At 41.1% G+C, this 15,382-nt stretch overlaps 1 protein-coding gene across 2 annotated transcripts in view; it reads left to right on the top strand.

Annotated features, from left to right (window-relative positions):
* Window positions 1-14,535, top strand: part of LOC138292881 (volume-regulated anion channel subunit LRRC8D-like) — a 57,323-nt gene extending 42,788 nt beyond the window's left edge. For both annotated transcript variants that reach the window (XM_069231729.1, XM_069231730.1), the window contains exon 2: window positions 11,247-14,535. In XM_069231729.1, the coding sequence (XP_069087830.1) occupies window positions 11,249-13,726 (2,478 nt within the window). In that variant the 5' untranslated portion in view covers window positions 11,247-11,248 and the 3' untranslated portion in view covers window positions 13,727-14,535. The remainder of the gene's footprint in view (window positions 1-11,246) is intronic.
* The last annotated feature ends 847 nt before the right edge of the window (window positions 14,536-15,382 follow it).

Below are 15,382 nucleotides of genomic sequence, written 5' to 3' on the forward strand. Positions count from 1 at the left end.
GTGTTCTTCCAGATGCGCAGCTCACTTATCCTCTGACGTATCAAACACAAATGTTTTTTGAAATGGCACACGGAACTACTTCAGTGTTTCCTACTGCCCAATATGTCACTATTTTGAGTGCAGAATCGAGCCTTTCTCCAATAAGCCAGCCAATTCCCAGCTACTGAGTGGCCATAGTGTGTAAAATCATGTTTCACAGTTGTACCCAGGGCATTGGAGTGAAGGACATGGCGATGACAAGGGAAAATAGCCAGTGAAGATGGGCACACGATTGGACATTGGTTATGAGAGGCAATGCTTTTGGTCTTTCTTCTTCACTAACCTAAACCAAATCCAGACTGAACCCTCATTTATCAAACAGCTAGTCCAATTTGGCAAACTTCTATTGCTCTATTGATTATCTTTTATGGACAAATTCTTCTTTCTCACTATACCAGGTGATTTAAATTTGCAGTCTGATGAACCGATTTAACTCACTGGCTAAACATGGTTAGTCCATCTCTCTGACCTGACCTTTTCAGCTATTTATTAAGTCTGCCAAATACAAGATTGGTCTTTTCCTCTTGTACGCAGTCGATTGACTCTATAGGATCACATCTTAAGACCTAATTCTCTAGGCACACTGGTCCTCTTATTAGGGTGGCACCACTTGAACCAGTGCACACTATCCTTAGCAATCTCTTTAGCGGGTAGCTTGCCCTCAGTATTTGGCATGAATTTAGCATCTAGTTAATCTGATTGCTTGAGCAAACTTACATCCAACAGGCAGGGGTATAACCAAACTCATGATATTCACTAACCAACATTAGATTTAAGATGGATGAACAGAGTTACTCAAAGAGCCACGTGGGAAACTCAGTGCACAGAAGGACAAGCAATATTACTCCAAGTATTTACAATTCTTTCATGCCACCAAGGCATTAGTAAAAACGAACATTAGCTGTACCAATAGATGTGCCTGTAGTATTTAGAATATACATTTAATACATGGGATTCTGTATTCCCTGTATGAAGAGCAGTCACTAATTTCTGTATCTTCAGCGACTTGTGATGCACCAAGTCGCTCATTATAAAGAAAAGATGTCGGAAATCAACTAGTATAACGTTATTATAGTCTAGTTCTGACGTCACGATGCCTGCTGCCAGGGCCAGCAGCTGAGGTCAGGTCACAGAGCATAATTAAAGCAACTGTTTAAAGCAACAAAAGGAAGGTTGCTTTCCTTTCTTCTGCTCTACTTCAATAGCATACATTAACAAGCAGAGAGAATATGTTTACTTACACTCCTTAAAGAAAAGCTAGAATATTTCTGCATATTTCTACACATTCCGTGCTACTGCAGCTTATTTTTTAAAACTGACTTGTAATGAACTATTTCTAATATTTGTTTGCAACAAATAGCTAATATGTTTTTGTGTTTAATTTTGCACCAAATGTTTTATTTTTATTCTTCATGTTCGCAAACCTGCTCGCTCTTTCATATGAAAGAGCTATGCACCAGGATTTAAACTGGTTTATGGGAAAGATGATGGTGTGACCATCTATTATATGGGATAAACCCTGTCATTGCAAGTCACCTTGAAGTTCCATAACCTTATAAAGGAACTCGGTCTTTGGTTTTGTTTATCTATTTTGTTATTGAACTCCTTGATGACTTCAGTATCCTTAAAATGTATGGCATGGTGTACTTTATCCCTTATATAGTTCATGCCAAGGTTCATGCATGCAAAATAGCGAAACAGAAACCTCTTTACGAACCTCATTAATGTGCCAGATGCTAGAAAGGCCTTTTGTCCCAAAACTATAGAGCTGTGGTTGTTAACCTTTTACCTTAAGTGACACCCCAATAAATCACTATCGGAAGCATGAGACCCTGAACCAAGCAATTTCTAGTATTTGAACTTTAAAATGATACACACAAATGGAGAAAGAAATATACATAAAACAATGTTTCAAAATGTGAAATATTTTATATAATTCACAAAATTAGAAAAAAACAAAATTTTAATTTTAATGGTATTATTTTAGTTTTTCAAAAGTAGGCTTTATTTCCAAGAAAAACAATAGTTGGACTGTAGTATATCACTGTCTTTTTGTTCCTAATGCATTCTCTTTCTCTGTGTGTGTGTGTGTGTGTGTGTGTGTATATATATATATATATATATATATATATATATAAAATTTGCTGTTGATTTATTTAATTTTCCAAATCTCTGAGTAAGTGTCAGAGATCCCTAGGGGGCCAGAGAGGGCCTTTAATGGGGCAAACGTTTAGTTTAGAGTGGTGGCCTACTTGAATAGTATCTTGAACAGCATGTCATATTCTTTCCAACTATCTTTACTCTATTTTACAAGCAAGAACTACTTAAACTAAGAGAGGAAGGTTTGATTTGGGGAGGGTGGTGGAATCAAAGGTGTTGGATGCGAACAGTTGGAGTTCCCCAACTTGGAGAATGGAGAGAACTCCGTGAGTTGTTAAGGAGGATGGAGAGGAAATATTAGAACTGAAGAAAGTGGCAGGATGAATGATGGATAGTAGCAGCACAAAGGGTGGGATATTAAGGTTGTTTGAATTGTCCTGGGAAGGTGAATCTTATAAAGGGTTATTTTGTGTTGTTAAGGTTTATCTGAGAAGTTAGTGGATGTAATAATTGATATGATGTGAAGGCATGCTGCGGAAAGGTAAGGGAATGAAAGAAGAGGACACAGGAGTGGATGGGCGTGTGCTGCCTTGCATGTTACAACTGCAACTTTCTTGACTATAAACCACTACATTTACAAGAGTCTTGCTGCTTTATTGCTTGCAGCAATTGGCGATGAATGCTGAAGTAGAGACTGCCTGTTTAAGACTCTTACTTTCTATGTAAACAGACCCCACCTTTGACGCCTTCTTCAAATGACAATTAGCGCTCTTGGTAACTATAGATACTCTTACCTTGCGCTATATGGTGGAATCGTGCTACGTGGATTTGGTTTTATAGAGCACCAGCGCATCGAAATTTGTTTGCAGCCGGTGTGCGCCCTCTGCTTGTGGAGCTGACATGCACGCTTCACAGTGACAGCAGAGGGACGTGCTCTTGGCGCGTGTAGTTGCATGAGCTGGAAGTAACAACGTCATCAGGAACATGTTGTCCTATGCATGCACATAAGGTTAGCGCACCGATTTTTAACATCATTCAGAACCCAACGTCTTGACACAAGGTGACATTGCGTGAACATGCACCCCGCCATGTTTTGCTCAACTTTTCAAGCGCTGACTGAATTTTACTGGTATAACTCACTCATACCGAGGGTTTACCAAAGAATAGCTGGTGTACCTTGCACTTTGAAGCATTTCTATTTGCACTGCTTTTCAATCCACAACCTTGTTGCTGAGATGAGATTTATTTTAATTTAATCTGCCAAATTTGAGTTTATGGCACCTAATTGTCACTCTGTGCTAAGAATTCCTGTAACTTGCAGATGAATTAACTGTGTTGCCTCTTCAACTCTTTACTCCCCGGTACTGACAAATTTAATTGGATACTTTATATATTTATGCTCTTCTCTCAATTACATATGGAGTTTTTTTGTTGTTGTTTTGTGTGTGGTGAATATAGGACAGAGGACTAGTCAATTTTATTGGTGGAGATTCAACATTGAAAAATTCCACTTTGCACACAGTATGTCTAACTAAAACCCAAACAACAGTCCATCCCAACCATTTTGGCACGCAGGTTCTGCACCCATATTACAATGGGGAGAGTGGAAATAATTTGTTTTTCATTATCTTGCAGCTGTGGATGACACAAAGAAAAAAATCATTCTATTACATTCTGTTGGTCCTCACAGGCTTAACATGTTTTTCACAGATGACCAAAGTGGTGGTTGCAGGGGATGTTAATGTTTTTGATGCTGCAACTAAAGATTTAGATTTGTTATTTAAACCTAAGGTTTGCCTGGACATTACATTTTTCCAATACAAGAAGTAAAAAGTGGAATCTATGGAAGATAATTTCTCTGAGTTATAGAAACTACCTATGGATTGCAGGTTTGGCACTTTACAAGATGAGCTTGTATGTGATTAAGTTGTGATACATTCGTGTAATTCTGCAATTTAGGAGCGTTTGTGAATAAATGGTGATTCTTCCCTGAATGATGTTGTTGCAATTGTACATAAGGCTGAAATTTTTAGCAAATGCACAGTTGCGTTGAAATAAGAATCTAAAGACGGAGAGACAATTTGTAAGGTACGTAACAAACTGAGCAATAATGCAGTTAAACTTTATAAGTAAAACAAAAAAGCCTAAAGAGCAACTTAGGTGTTGTAGGTATAACAGCAAGGAACACTTGGCTTTTAGTAAAAACTGTCCAGCTGCTAAACAGAAATGTAGGAACTGCAGAATTTTCGAACATTATGCGAAAGTTTGTAAGAAAAAAAGAAATGTATGAAATGTGTATGTGAGGATGACCGTATCGATTGTGGTGAACCTTCCACACGTGATACCGTAAACTGTGATGACCAGGTGAGTTTATGCAACTTTTAAGCTTTGAACATTCATGGACAAGAAGGAAAAGCTAATCCTGAGTGTTCAATTACTACTGGTGATGTACAATTAATGATTTATGTAGACTGTGTCTCAATTTACAATTATTAATGAAGAGTTATAGAGAAAGAAATTTGTACACAAGGTAGGGGAACGACTTAAACCTACAAACATTCACTCAGAAGGATATAATGGAGAATGCATAGAGGTGATTGGTTTTCGATGGTTCATATTCAAATTCAAACATAGATGTTACATATAATGCTTGACCCTAACAGTACAGAACACATACTAATAATTTATGAAGGTGTGAAAATAGGTAACACCACACAAGCAAGTTTAAAAAAAGTTTTCAACAATAAGGTAGGGAAACTCGAGGGTTTTGAGCACAAAATACTCCTAAAGTAAGAAGCAGAACCCAAAATTCACAAAGTGAGAAATGTACCATTTATGGTCCAAGAAGAAGTTTTTAAAGAATCACAAAAACCTGTGTCTTCAAGGGTTTGTAGAGCCGGCTAGATGGATAAAATTGTAAGATAAGGTTGTGTTGATTTGTGCCACTTAGCATAATAGTGGATCGGTTTCCCCTTCTAAGGATAAATGAGATGGTGGCCTCCCTGAAAGGTGCTAAGTGGTTCTCCACTATTGATCTGTCATCTGGTGACCACCAGATTCCTTTGTCTCTTGAGTCTAAACATTACACTATATTTGTCGCACCAGAGGGGTGTTTTTAGCTTAAACGCATGTTGTTTTGATTAGCTTCAGCGGCAGTTGTATTTCAGTGTTTGATGTTAAATTTGTTTTCCAAAGAAGCAGGAGTGAAATTGTTTAGGCACAATATTTTACTTTTTGCCAGCACTAAGGAGGAGCATGATAAAAGATTAATGGACATTTTCAAAATTTTAGAATCAAGAGGTTTAACTATTGAATTTCGAAATGCAAATTTGCTGAAGAAAGAGTAACTTAAATTGGTCATGTTACTGATGAATATGGTGTTAGACCAAAGCCATTTTAAATCGAAGCAACTGAAGATGCTTCATGCCCCTCTAACAAAGGTGATGTGCGCTCATTCATGGGAATGGTGGAATAGTGTGCTACGTTTATTCCAAGTTTCACAAAAAGAACATTTCACATAAGGCAGTTGTTAAAAAATAACATGTTTGAATGGTCAGGTTAAGGTGAAGAAGAGTTTTGTGATGTCAAATCTGCTATTGGAAAAGCTTCTTCTTTGAAGAGTTTCAACCCTAATGTCGATAGCGTCATTACTATTGATGCTTGTAGCAAAGGGTTAGGTGTGGTATTATCACAAATTGACAAAATTGAAAAGGAAAATGTAATTGCTTACACATCCTGATCTTTGTCTTTTTCTGAAGAAAGCTATCCTACAATTGATTGTGAGCCATTGGCATATGCATGGTCCTTAAAACACATTTAGGGGGAAACCATGTGTTTTATGTTGTGACCACAAACCCTTGTTAAGATTATTAACTACAGAAGGTGCTGTTAAATATTTTGCCTGAATACTTCAATTATCCATTTGGATGCAGAAGTTTGATTACAAAATGGAGTATACCAGATAAATATAATGCCATGGCTGATTTTCTTTCCAGGATGCCTATGCAAATAGAAGAATGTGAGGGTGAACTTTGGAAAGGGCTCCAAGTAGCAAATGTTCATGACAGTGGTGCTCCGCAGTTAAGGTTGAAGAATGGAATGGAATTCCGAATACGAAAAAGATAACACTGCAGAAAGTGTTAAAGCAATTTAACAATGAATGGCCACAAAATAATAGTGTAGAGGAGACTATACAACTATTTGTGGAAGTTAGGTCTGAGCAACAGGAGACAATGGGCGCTCGTGCACGGGGAAAGAGTGATTCCTCCACATAGGTTGCTTGAGATGGTTGTTAATTTGGCAAATTAAGGTCATTTTAGAATTTAAAAAACCCAAAGTCTGTGGTGAACAAAATTGTCTCTTTGCCGGGGGTTGACTGGGATGTGGAGAAATTTGTGAGAACATGTACCAAGGTCATTTGTGCGGACAAATCTTTACAAACAGCTAGACCGCTGATGTGTTGCCTTGCTAATTCTCAGAATCCAAGGGAATCTGTTGCCGTGGATATTCTGGGACCAATGTGCATTCCTCAAAAATATGTGTTGGTTCTCATCAATTTATTTACACAGAGGTCTGTCCTTAAGATTGTTGACCATGCTGATATTTATATTTGTTTTTTTCATTTTTAGATAAAGTTTTTATTTCTGAAGGTTATTCCCTCCACCATATTAAGCAACATTGGTGTCCAATTTGTGTCCAAAAAAGCTCAAATGTATTTTGAGAGGGTTTGAATTAAGTATAAAAAGACTTAATTATATAATCCAAGTAGCAATGACATGGTCGAGAGATTCAACCATGTTATTAAAGGAGCTATTCAGTTGGCCATTGCCGGTGACTGGGTAACTCAACTTGGAAAAACTGTATGGTCTTATAGAATTACCACCAATTAAATCTCTAGTGTGTCTCATTTTGTGATGGCAGGAGGAAGAAATCCTAGATCCACATACAATACAGGTTGGCTATTTCCTTCCGGTATAGTAGAATGGATTGTGGAAGCAGCTTGGGAGAAAGTTAGACAGCCAAAAGAATAGTAAGCTGTATTATGACTCAAAGAAAGGTACAAAAAATTTGAAGATTAAAGTAGGTGATTGGATCATAATTTTCTTTTTTTTTTTTTTAAACCTGGTTGTGTGGTGAAGGGTGAAATCACATTTTATGAGCCTTAGGAAGTAGTAGAAGTCTTAAATAACTCTGTCCGACTGAGCAATGGCAAGATATGGAATTTTTACAGAGTAGCATTTGGATTTTCTGATGCATGGAAAGAAATGGGAAATTAGTTTCAAATCAGTATTCAAGACCCGTTGGTGGATGATCCAAAATGTAATGTTATTTCTGTAATTGTTGCAAATTTCTTAACAGATTCTTGTGCAGATTTCTCTGGATCCCATGGCCACTGACCTTGTTCAGTCTGGTGCTTATAACGTAATTATTGTTGAAAATATTGTGCAGCAACCAGATTTACCAGATAAAATGTTGTGTGGAAATGATGGTGGTGATATATGTAACAGAAGAATTAGAAAATCACCCAGAAGGTTGGAAGACTATGTATGTGAACATTTATGAAACCTAGTATGTGAAAAAATTATCAGAACCATATAAGGCTTTAGTTTATTTGTATATATTAATAATTACAATCGCCACTATGTAGTTATATATAGGACCTTGTTTCTATATAAAAAGCGGTTTTTTTACTTGCCTATATTTGGCGCAACTAGACAAATCTTCATGAAACTAAAAACAAAATTGCTAGTCATGTCAGCTGCTGTCTGGAAAGTATTGGGGTGATCTGCCCAGGGGGGCTAAAAAAAAAAGGGGGGGGTCCCAAAACATGTTTTACCCATTCATATTTCCATAGGGATTTTGAATAGCGATAGCCCTGAACTTACTGGACAGAATTACCCCAAATATGGCAGAAAGGTAGGTCCAGGTCCAGAAAGTGACCTTTTTTGTTTTGGTGTAATTCCAGTCAGTAGTTTAAGAGAAATTAAAGAAAACCTAAATGTGTATATATAGGGACGTGAAGAATTGTGACTTCTCCCGATCTCATGCTAAAATCTGATTAGCTGACAACACTTCAACAACGAAGCCATTAAAGTGTTGTCAGCCATCTTGGGACTCCATTGAAGCCTAGTCCCAGGTGGAAAAAAAAATACAAAAGAGGCCAGGATACGAACACCCTGACCCCATAGCTCTGGTGCTGGGGTCCCAAAGGGACCGCTCCCCCACCCCATCCGAAGGCTAAAAATAATTTAAAAAAAAAAAAAAACTACTGCAAGTTTGCCATGGGGTCGTTAAACCACGGTAAAAAAAAAAATTTTATTTAGAAAGCGCAGTTTTTAACTAAGCCCCCAGATGGGCCAGGTCCCAGGGGCACTTTTTTTTTAATGTTGGGGGGGGGGGGAGGGGGGCAAGCTGTTCCTCACCCCCACAGCACCGAGGACCCCCACCTCCCTGGTGCTTTATGAATTCTGAGTGTGCCTTCCCTCCCCCGTGCCCCAGGGACCCCCTACTCCCCTAGGGCACATACTCAATAATGTAACCGGGGTTCTTTTTGGGACTGCATTGTCCTGGGAATCACCACCTTCACAGGGCTATGCATATGCTGGAGGGGGCTCCCCTCATGGAGCTACAGATGCCCTGGGAACCGCCATCCCCCAGGGCCGGCTCCTGCTAAATGCCAGGGTGCCCACCCCCAGAACAAAGCCAGACCTTTCATCTCTGTCCCCTGCATGCAGAAATGTTTATGGGGGACAGAGATGAAAGGTTTACTAAAGCAGCTCCGTGGTTGCTGAAGCAATGTGACCACAGGGGAGGCCTTGAGGCTTCCCCTGCGGTCCCAGATTGCCTATAAACTGCTTGTTTTCCAATAAAAAAAAAATACAAATAGGGACGCCGGGGAGCCCTTGAGGGCTTCCCCACCGTCCCAGGTAGCCCATAAATGGCTAAAAAGAAAGACAAAAAAAATAGCTCAGCATGAAGGTGACGGACCTTTGCACTAAGGGTTCGAGTCTCGTGTTTTTATTTTATTTTTTACTACAAATATTTATATATTAAAAGGTGATTTTATTTTTTTAAATAAGAAATACATTTTCATTTTTAAATTAAACAAATGTCATCCTAGGTATATCATACATCAAAGCCTAAACAAGTCTCTCTCTCCCTCTTTTTCTCTCTTTCAATCGTTCTCCCACTCACAACTCTCACTCACCCACTCAGAGACCCACTGAGACCCTTGTGCACCCATTCACAGCTCTAGTCAGACCCTCACGCACCCACTCACAGCCCCACTCAGACACCCACACACAGACCCGCGCCCACACTGACGCACCCATTAAAACACTGGTATACGCACTGTTACACCTAGACAGACTCTGTCACACCCATTCTCATCCCCAGCATGCACAGCATGGAGTTGATTTGTTAGGGTGGTTGGCGGCAGGCCAGCCCTACTACACACAAGCGAAGGCAGTGCACAGTGCAAGGTGCTTATAGGGGTTTGGCCTTGGACCTGGCCTGGCCAACCGCGGCCGTGCATGGCCAAAAGCAATGTACTGCGTTGGTTGGATTATTGTACACTAATTGAAATTCACTGGAAAAAAACAAAGGTTACAGGGACGTTAATGTTAGGAAGTAGAATTAAAAAAACAAACCTAGAAATTCACTTAAAAAACTATAGGTCACAGGGATGTTACAGTTAAGCTTACATTTTAAACATACAAAACCATAGAAATTCACCGGTTTTAGTTAGTGATCTCAAATAACTATAACTGTTGCCCTAAGGTAACTATAACTCGCGCCCTTGCCATGCACTGCTCATTACCCCACAAACTACGGCATTCATGACATTTCTTTATAACATCTTTGATAATATAAGTGTAATATTTGCAGTGACATTTTTGACAAAAAAACTGTGCATGGTGAGGGCCCAAGGTATAGTTGCCTTAAGGCATACGGTATAGCTATGTGAGGTAACTCTAACTATAACTGGTGAATTTCTATAGTTTTGTATGTTTAAAATGTGAGCCTAACTATAAAGTCCCTGTAACCTTTGGTTTTGAAAGTGATAGAATATATAAATTCTCTTTCTCCTGGTTGAAATTTTCAATATATATATTTTATTGATTTATATCATACAGCATTAGCTTTTCAATTTTTGTATAAAGAGAGGTATGTGTTGTATAGGGTTATCTTGTATTGTAAAGGGTTATCATAGAACTTAGTGGATGTAATTGAAATGAAGGTAAGGCATTCTGTGGAATGGTATGGGATTGGCATATGAGGACACCGGAGTGGATGGATGTGTTGCCATGTACACTACAACTTACTTGACTATAAACCACTTAATTTACAAGAGTCTTGCCACTTAGCTTGCAACAGCGGGTCACAAAGACTTTAACTGTGGGGGGTGAGGGTTGTAAAAGGAAATACAGTGGGTCGGAAATGTCTTTCTCTTCCAAACTGTTTGTACGGCTGCGAGAAATAGAGCTCTCCAGCGGTACTCCACAAAGAATACATGTATGGGATAAACAAGTAAAATGCAACCAAGTGTTGGCTTTAATCAGAGCAGTAAGACTCATGTGCTTCCCCAACTTCCACCATGCACCTTCTGCATTTTTGTTTTCAGTCTCAACATCTTTCCATGGCCTTTGAGCAGGCTGGGTCATCCTCTCTTAAGTGGTCTGGTTTCCCTTCTCTTACCAGACTGTTACTTCCGGATACCCCCTCTCTCTATTTGGGTGTGGCACACTCCTTGAAGCATAGTTTCACTCCTTGGCAATCTTACGGGCACCTTTGAAGTCTTACATCAGACACTCCTTTGATTCAAAGCATTACCTTTTTATTACAAAATCTCCTGTTATTACTCCTGTGAGCGCTTGAACTCTGAGATCCCGAACCTCATTCCTTCTCTGAAGGCCTCATGAACCTTCCCAACTCTTGACAACTTAATTCCACTTTTTCCTCCCAGCAGCTATCATGCTGCTTGCCTGATCTTGATGCAACATGCAGCTAAATAACTCTCTTACAGGACAATAAAAGATATATTTTTTATTTTTTATAAAACATTACTTCTTTTACTAATTTGTCTATTTTTCTGCCTTTTCCCTCAGAAATGTTTACCATCACAGAAGTCGCTTCACTGAATGACAACCAAAGCTCCTTCAAAACTCTGAAGCCCTGGTGGGACGTCCTGATGGACTATCTGGTCATCCTGATGCTCATGGTTTCATTCTTCTCTGGAACTCTCTTGATCTCCAAAGACCAGGTAGTCTGCCTTCCATTGGATGAGAATGTGAGCAAGACTACAAATTCTTCACATCTGCCAACTGTGGCATTGGCCACCACTGCCAGCACTCTGACTGCCACCTCTGACGTTGTGCACGAAACAAGCTCTGGATCAGTTGTTGGAGCAGCTTTTGGAGAGGAACCACATCTACCTTTCTCCAGGAGGGCCTCCACGACAGGCGGTCATCCAACCAATCTAGACTATCAACAGTACATCTACATCAGCCACGTCTGCTATCAGAAAGCATTGCCATGGTACTCCAAATACTCCCCGTACCTCGCCCTGATGCATTCTCTTATCTTGCTCATCAGTAGTAACTTCTGGTTTAAGTATCCCAAGACCTCTTCTAAGATTGAGCACTTCATCTCAATTCTGAAGAAGTGCTTCGAGTCACCCTGGACCACCAAGGCTCTTTCTGAGACAGCTTGCCAACACTCTGAAGAGGACCCTGGGCGTCTCAAATCATGTGCTTCACGGGCGTACGAAGGACGGACAACTGATGATGTCTCCTCTCCAGGCTCTTATAGAGGAGACATTCCCTTTGAGATCTCGGAGGTGTCCTCATCCAACATCCTGGACAAAAAGGATGGAGAACAGGCAAAAGCACTCTTTGAAAAGATTCGCAAATTCCGAACACACACTGAGGATGCTGACCTCATTTATAAAGTCTATGTTGGACAAACAGTTTTTAAGGTTGTCAAGTTCCTTATCATTTTAGGGTACACTTCCAGCTTTGTGGGTTCAATCCACTTTCGTCACATCTGCAAGCCCAACATAAAAAGCCTGACTGGCTATTCCATCTTTTTCTGTACCCACAACCTTGCGTTTATACTTCAGAAGTTGTTGATTACTTACATAGGCTTAGTTTGCATATATGGGCTGGTTGGTATCTATACTCTGTTCTGGATTTTTAAGAAGTCTTTGAAGGAATATTCATTTGAGAAGGTCCGTGAGGAAAGCAACTTCAGTGACATCCCAGATGTTAAGAATGATTTTGCATTCTTGCTGCATATGGCCGACCAGTACGACCAGCTGTATTCAAAGAGGTTTGCCATTTTCCTTTCAGCAGTGAGTGAGAACAAGCTGCTGGAGCTCAACCTGAATCATGAGTGGACATATGAGAAGCTACGGCAGCACATCAACAGGAACTCGAGCGGCAAACTCGAGCTGCAGCTCTTCATGCTTTCTGGTCTGCCTAAGGCTGTCTTTGAGATGATGGATCTGGAAGTTTTGAAGCTGGAGCTCATCTCTGATGTCAAACTACCTGCAAAGATCTCAAAGATGAGCTGCCTCACTGAGCTCTACCTCTACCACTGTCCTGCAAAGGTGGAACACATCGCCTTCAGTTTCTTGAGGGACCACCTCCGAGTGCTGCATATCAAGTTCACAGACATTGACGAAATCCCTCTTTGGGTTTATTCCCTAAAGAACCTATTGGAGCTTCACCTGTCCGGCAACCTCAGCTCAGTCAACAACAAAGTAATTTCTTTGGAATCACTCAAGGAGCTGAAAAACCTGAAAGTGCTGACCATCAAGAGCAACTTGAATAAAGTCCCATCAGCTGTGACAGACCTGGCTAGCCACCTCTCCAGATTGGTGATTGAGAATGATGGGACTAAGTTGGTGATTCTAAATAACTTAAAGAAGATGTCCAATCTCTTAGAGTTGGAGCTCCATCACTGTGAGCTGGAGAAGATCCCCCATGCCGTCTTTAGCTTGACCAGTCTTCAGAAACTTGACCTTCAGTCCAATGGCATCCAGGCGATTGAGGATATGGCAAGCTTCCAGCATCTTCGTCGTCTCACCTGTTTGAAACTCTGTCACAACGCCATCTCTTCGATCCCAAACTCCATTGAGGTTGTGAAAAACCTTGAGCAGCTTTTTCTGTCGAACAACAAGCTGAATTTCGTGCCAACAGCCCTGTTTACTCTAGTTAAGCTACGGCATCTCGATCTCAGCAACAATTTGATCCAGGTCCTCCCAGAGGAGATTGGTCAGCTTGGTCTTCTGCAGGTCCTCTCTGTGAGCGGCAACCAACTCGAAGAGCTCCCCAGCCAACTTTTTAAATGCCTGCGACTGAAAACTTTGCATGTGGGGAGGAACAAGCTGTCTTCTCTCTCTCCTGAGATTGGAGAGTTGATTCACCTGACCAACTTGGATCTGAGAGGGAATGTTCTGCAAGCGCTGCCATCAGAGATCAGCTTCTGCTCACTACTGAAGAGGAGTGGCCTCTCTGTGGAGGAAGACCTTCTTCAAACATTGCCTTCCTATATTAGAGAGGGCCTGGTGGAACATTCACTGTGAAGGAGCTCACAACCTAACTTTCTCTGTATATTGTTCTTATTAAGATTCTTTCCCTTCTAGCTACCTATTTCTGCCATTACTGAAAGGTGATAGAACTGATTACTACAGAGGATAGTTCTGCTTAAATCATAATCTTTAAGCTTCAGAGTGAACAGAAACTGGCTCTTTGGAGGTGCAGGAAAGATCATTGGCTAAATATGATGCTATATGAGTTCTAGCATAAGAAAGTTGAGAAGTTATGGATTCAGTGATTTCAAATTTGGGAGAGTTATTATCAGAAATGTCTGCAGGGTTGTAGTGTTCTTTTTTTTTTCTTCTTTTTTTTGTAATGTGAAAGTTCTATTCTATGCGATAACTTGGCACATCACTGGAGGCTGATGTGATCTCAAAGCGTGGAAATAATGTGGCCACCTGAAGCCTGTAGGATGGGGTTATATTGGGAATTCCTTGATACCAGAGCTGAGGAAGAGCTGCTTGGACCTGCTTCATACGTGGTTGGTTTAACTCTTACAAGACAATAACGAAACCTGGTTCATGGGAAGAAGAAGGGCAAGGGCAAATCTGTGTGAGGGAGCTGCACCTCCTAGAAAAGTCATATTTCAGTAGTGTGTCCAAATTGTTGGATCAATTGTGGATGGAGTTACCCTCAAATCAAGAGGCAGTGTGCCCCCGAGACAAGGTTCAACACAGCATTTCAGAATACAGCCAATAAAAAAAGGACTAATGCAAAAAGTGAACTAGAGTGGATTTGAGAAAAACTGAAGATTTATTACAAAATTCAAATGTCTAATACAGAAATAGTAAAAGTGTACATAGAGCAATAGTCTCATTTAAATGCATAAAGGCATTGTTATGAAGGCTGTCAGTAATAGAAACAATCCAGAATAATAAGCAAAAATCAGAAGTAGACATAGGGGGTCGGGCCAACGACCGCGGAAGCACCGCCAACAGGCTGGCGGTGCTTCCTGGCCAATTCTGAAAAGGGTCAGAAAAGGGAAACCGGCGGTTTTCCCCTGGCCATAGGAATCCTCCATGGCGGCGCTGCAAGCAGCGCCGCCATGGGGATTCCGACCCCCTTCCCGCCATCCTGTTCCTGGCGGTTCTTCCCGCCATCCTGTTCCTGGCGGTTCTTCCCGCCAGGAACAGGATGGCGGGAACGGGTGTCGTGGGGCCCCTGGGGGCCCCTGCACTGCCCATGCCAATGGCATGGGCAGTGCAGGGGCCCCCTAACAGGGCCCCATAATGATTTTCAGTGTCTGCTTAGCAGACACTGAAAATCGCGACGGGTGCCACTGCACCCGTCGCACCCCAGCAACTCCGCCGGCTCCATTCGGAGCCGGCTTCATCGTTGCTGGGTCTTTCCCGCTGGGCGGGCGGGCTTCCTTTTGGCGGTCGCCCGCCCAGCGGGAAAGTCAGAATGACCACCGCGGTCATTTGACCGCGGTGCGGTCTTCTGGCGGGGGAACTTTGGCGGGCGGCCTTCGCCACCCGCCGAAGTTGGAATGACCCCCTTAGTCTCCAATGTGCCACATAATCCATAAGAAATTAGGCCACATCCCTAGTAGAGGACACAAGATTCTGGCTTGCCCCCAATTTTAAGGGTTTATATTCAGATTTATTGCATACAAATTGCACAGAACTGCAGTCAGTGTGGTA

This window comes from Pleurodeles waltl, chromosome 4_2 (assembly GCF_031143425.1).
Source record: "Pleurodeles waltl isolate 20211129_DDA chromosome 4_2, aPleWal1.hap1.20221129, whole genome shotgun sequence".
NCBI classification, from domain to species: Eukaryota; Metazoa; Chordata; class Amphibia; order Caudata; family Salamandridae; genus Pleurodeles; species Pleurodeles waltl.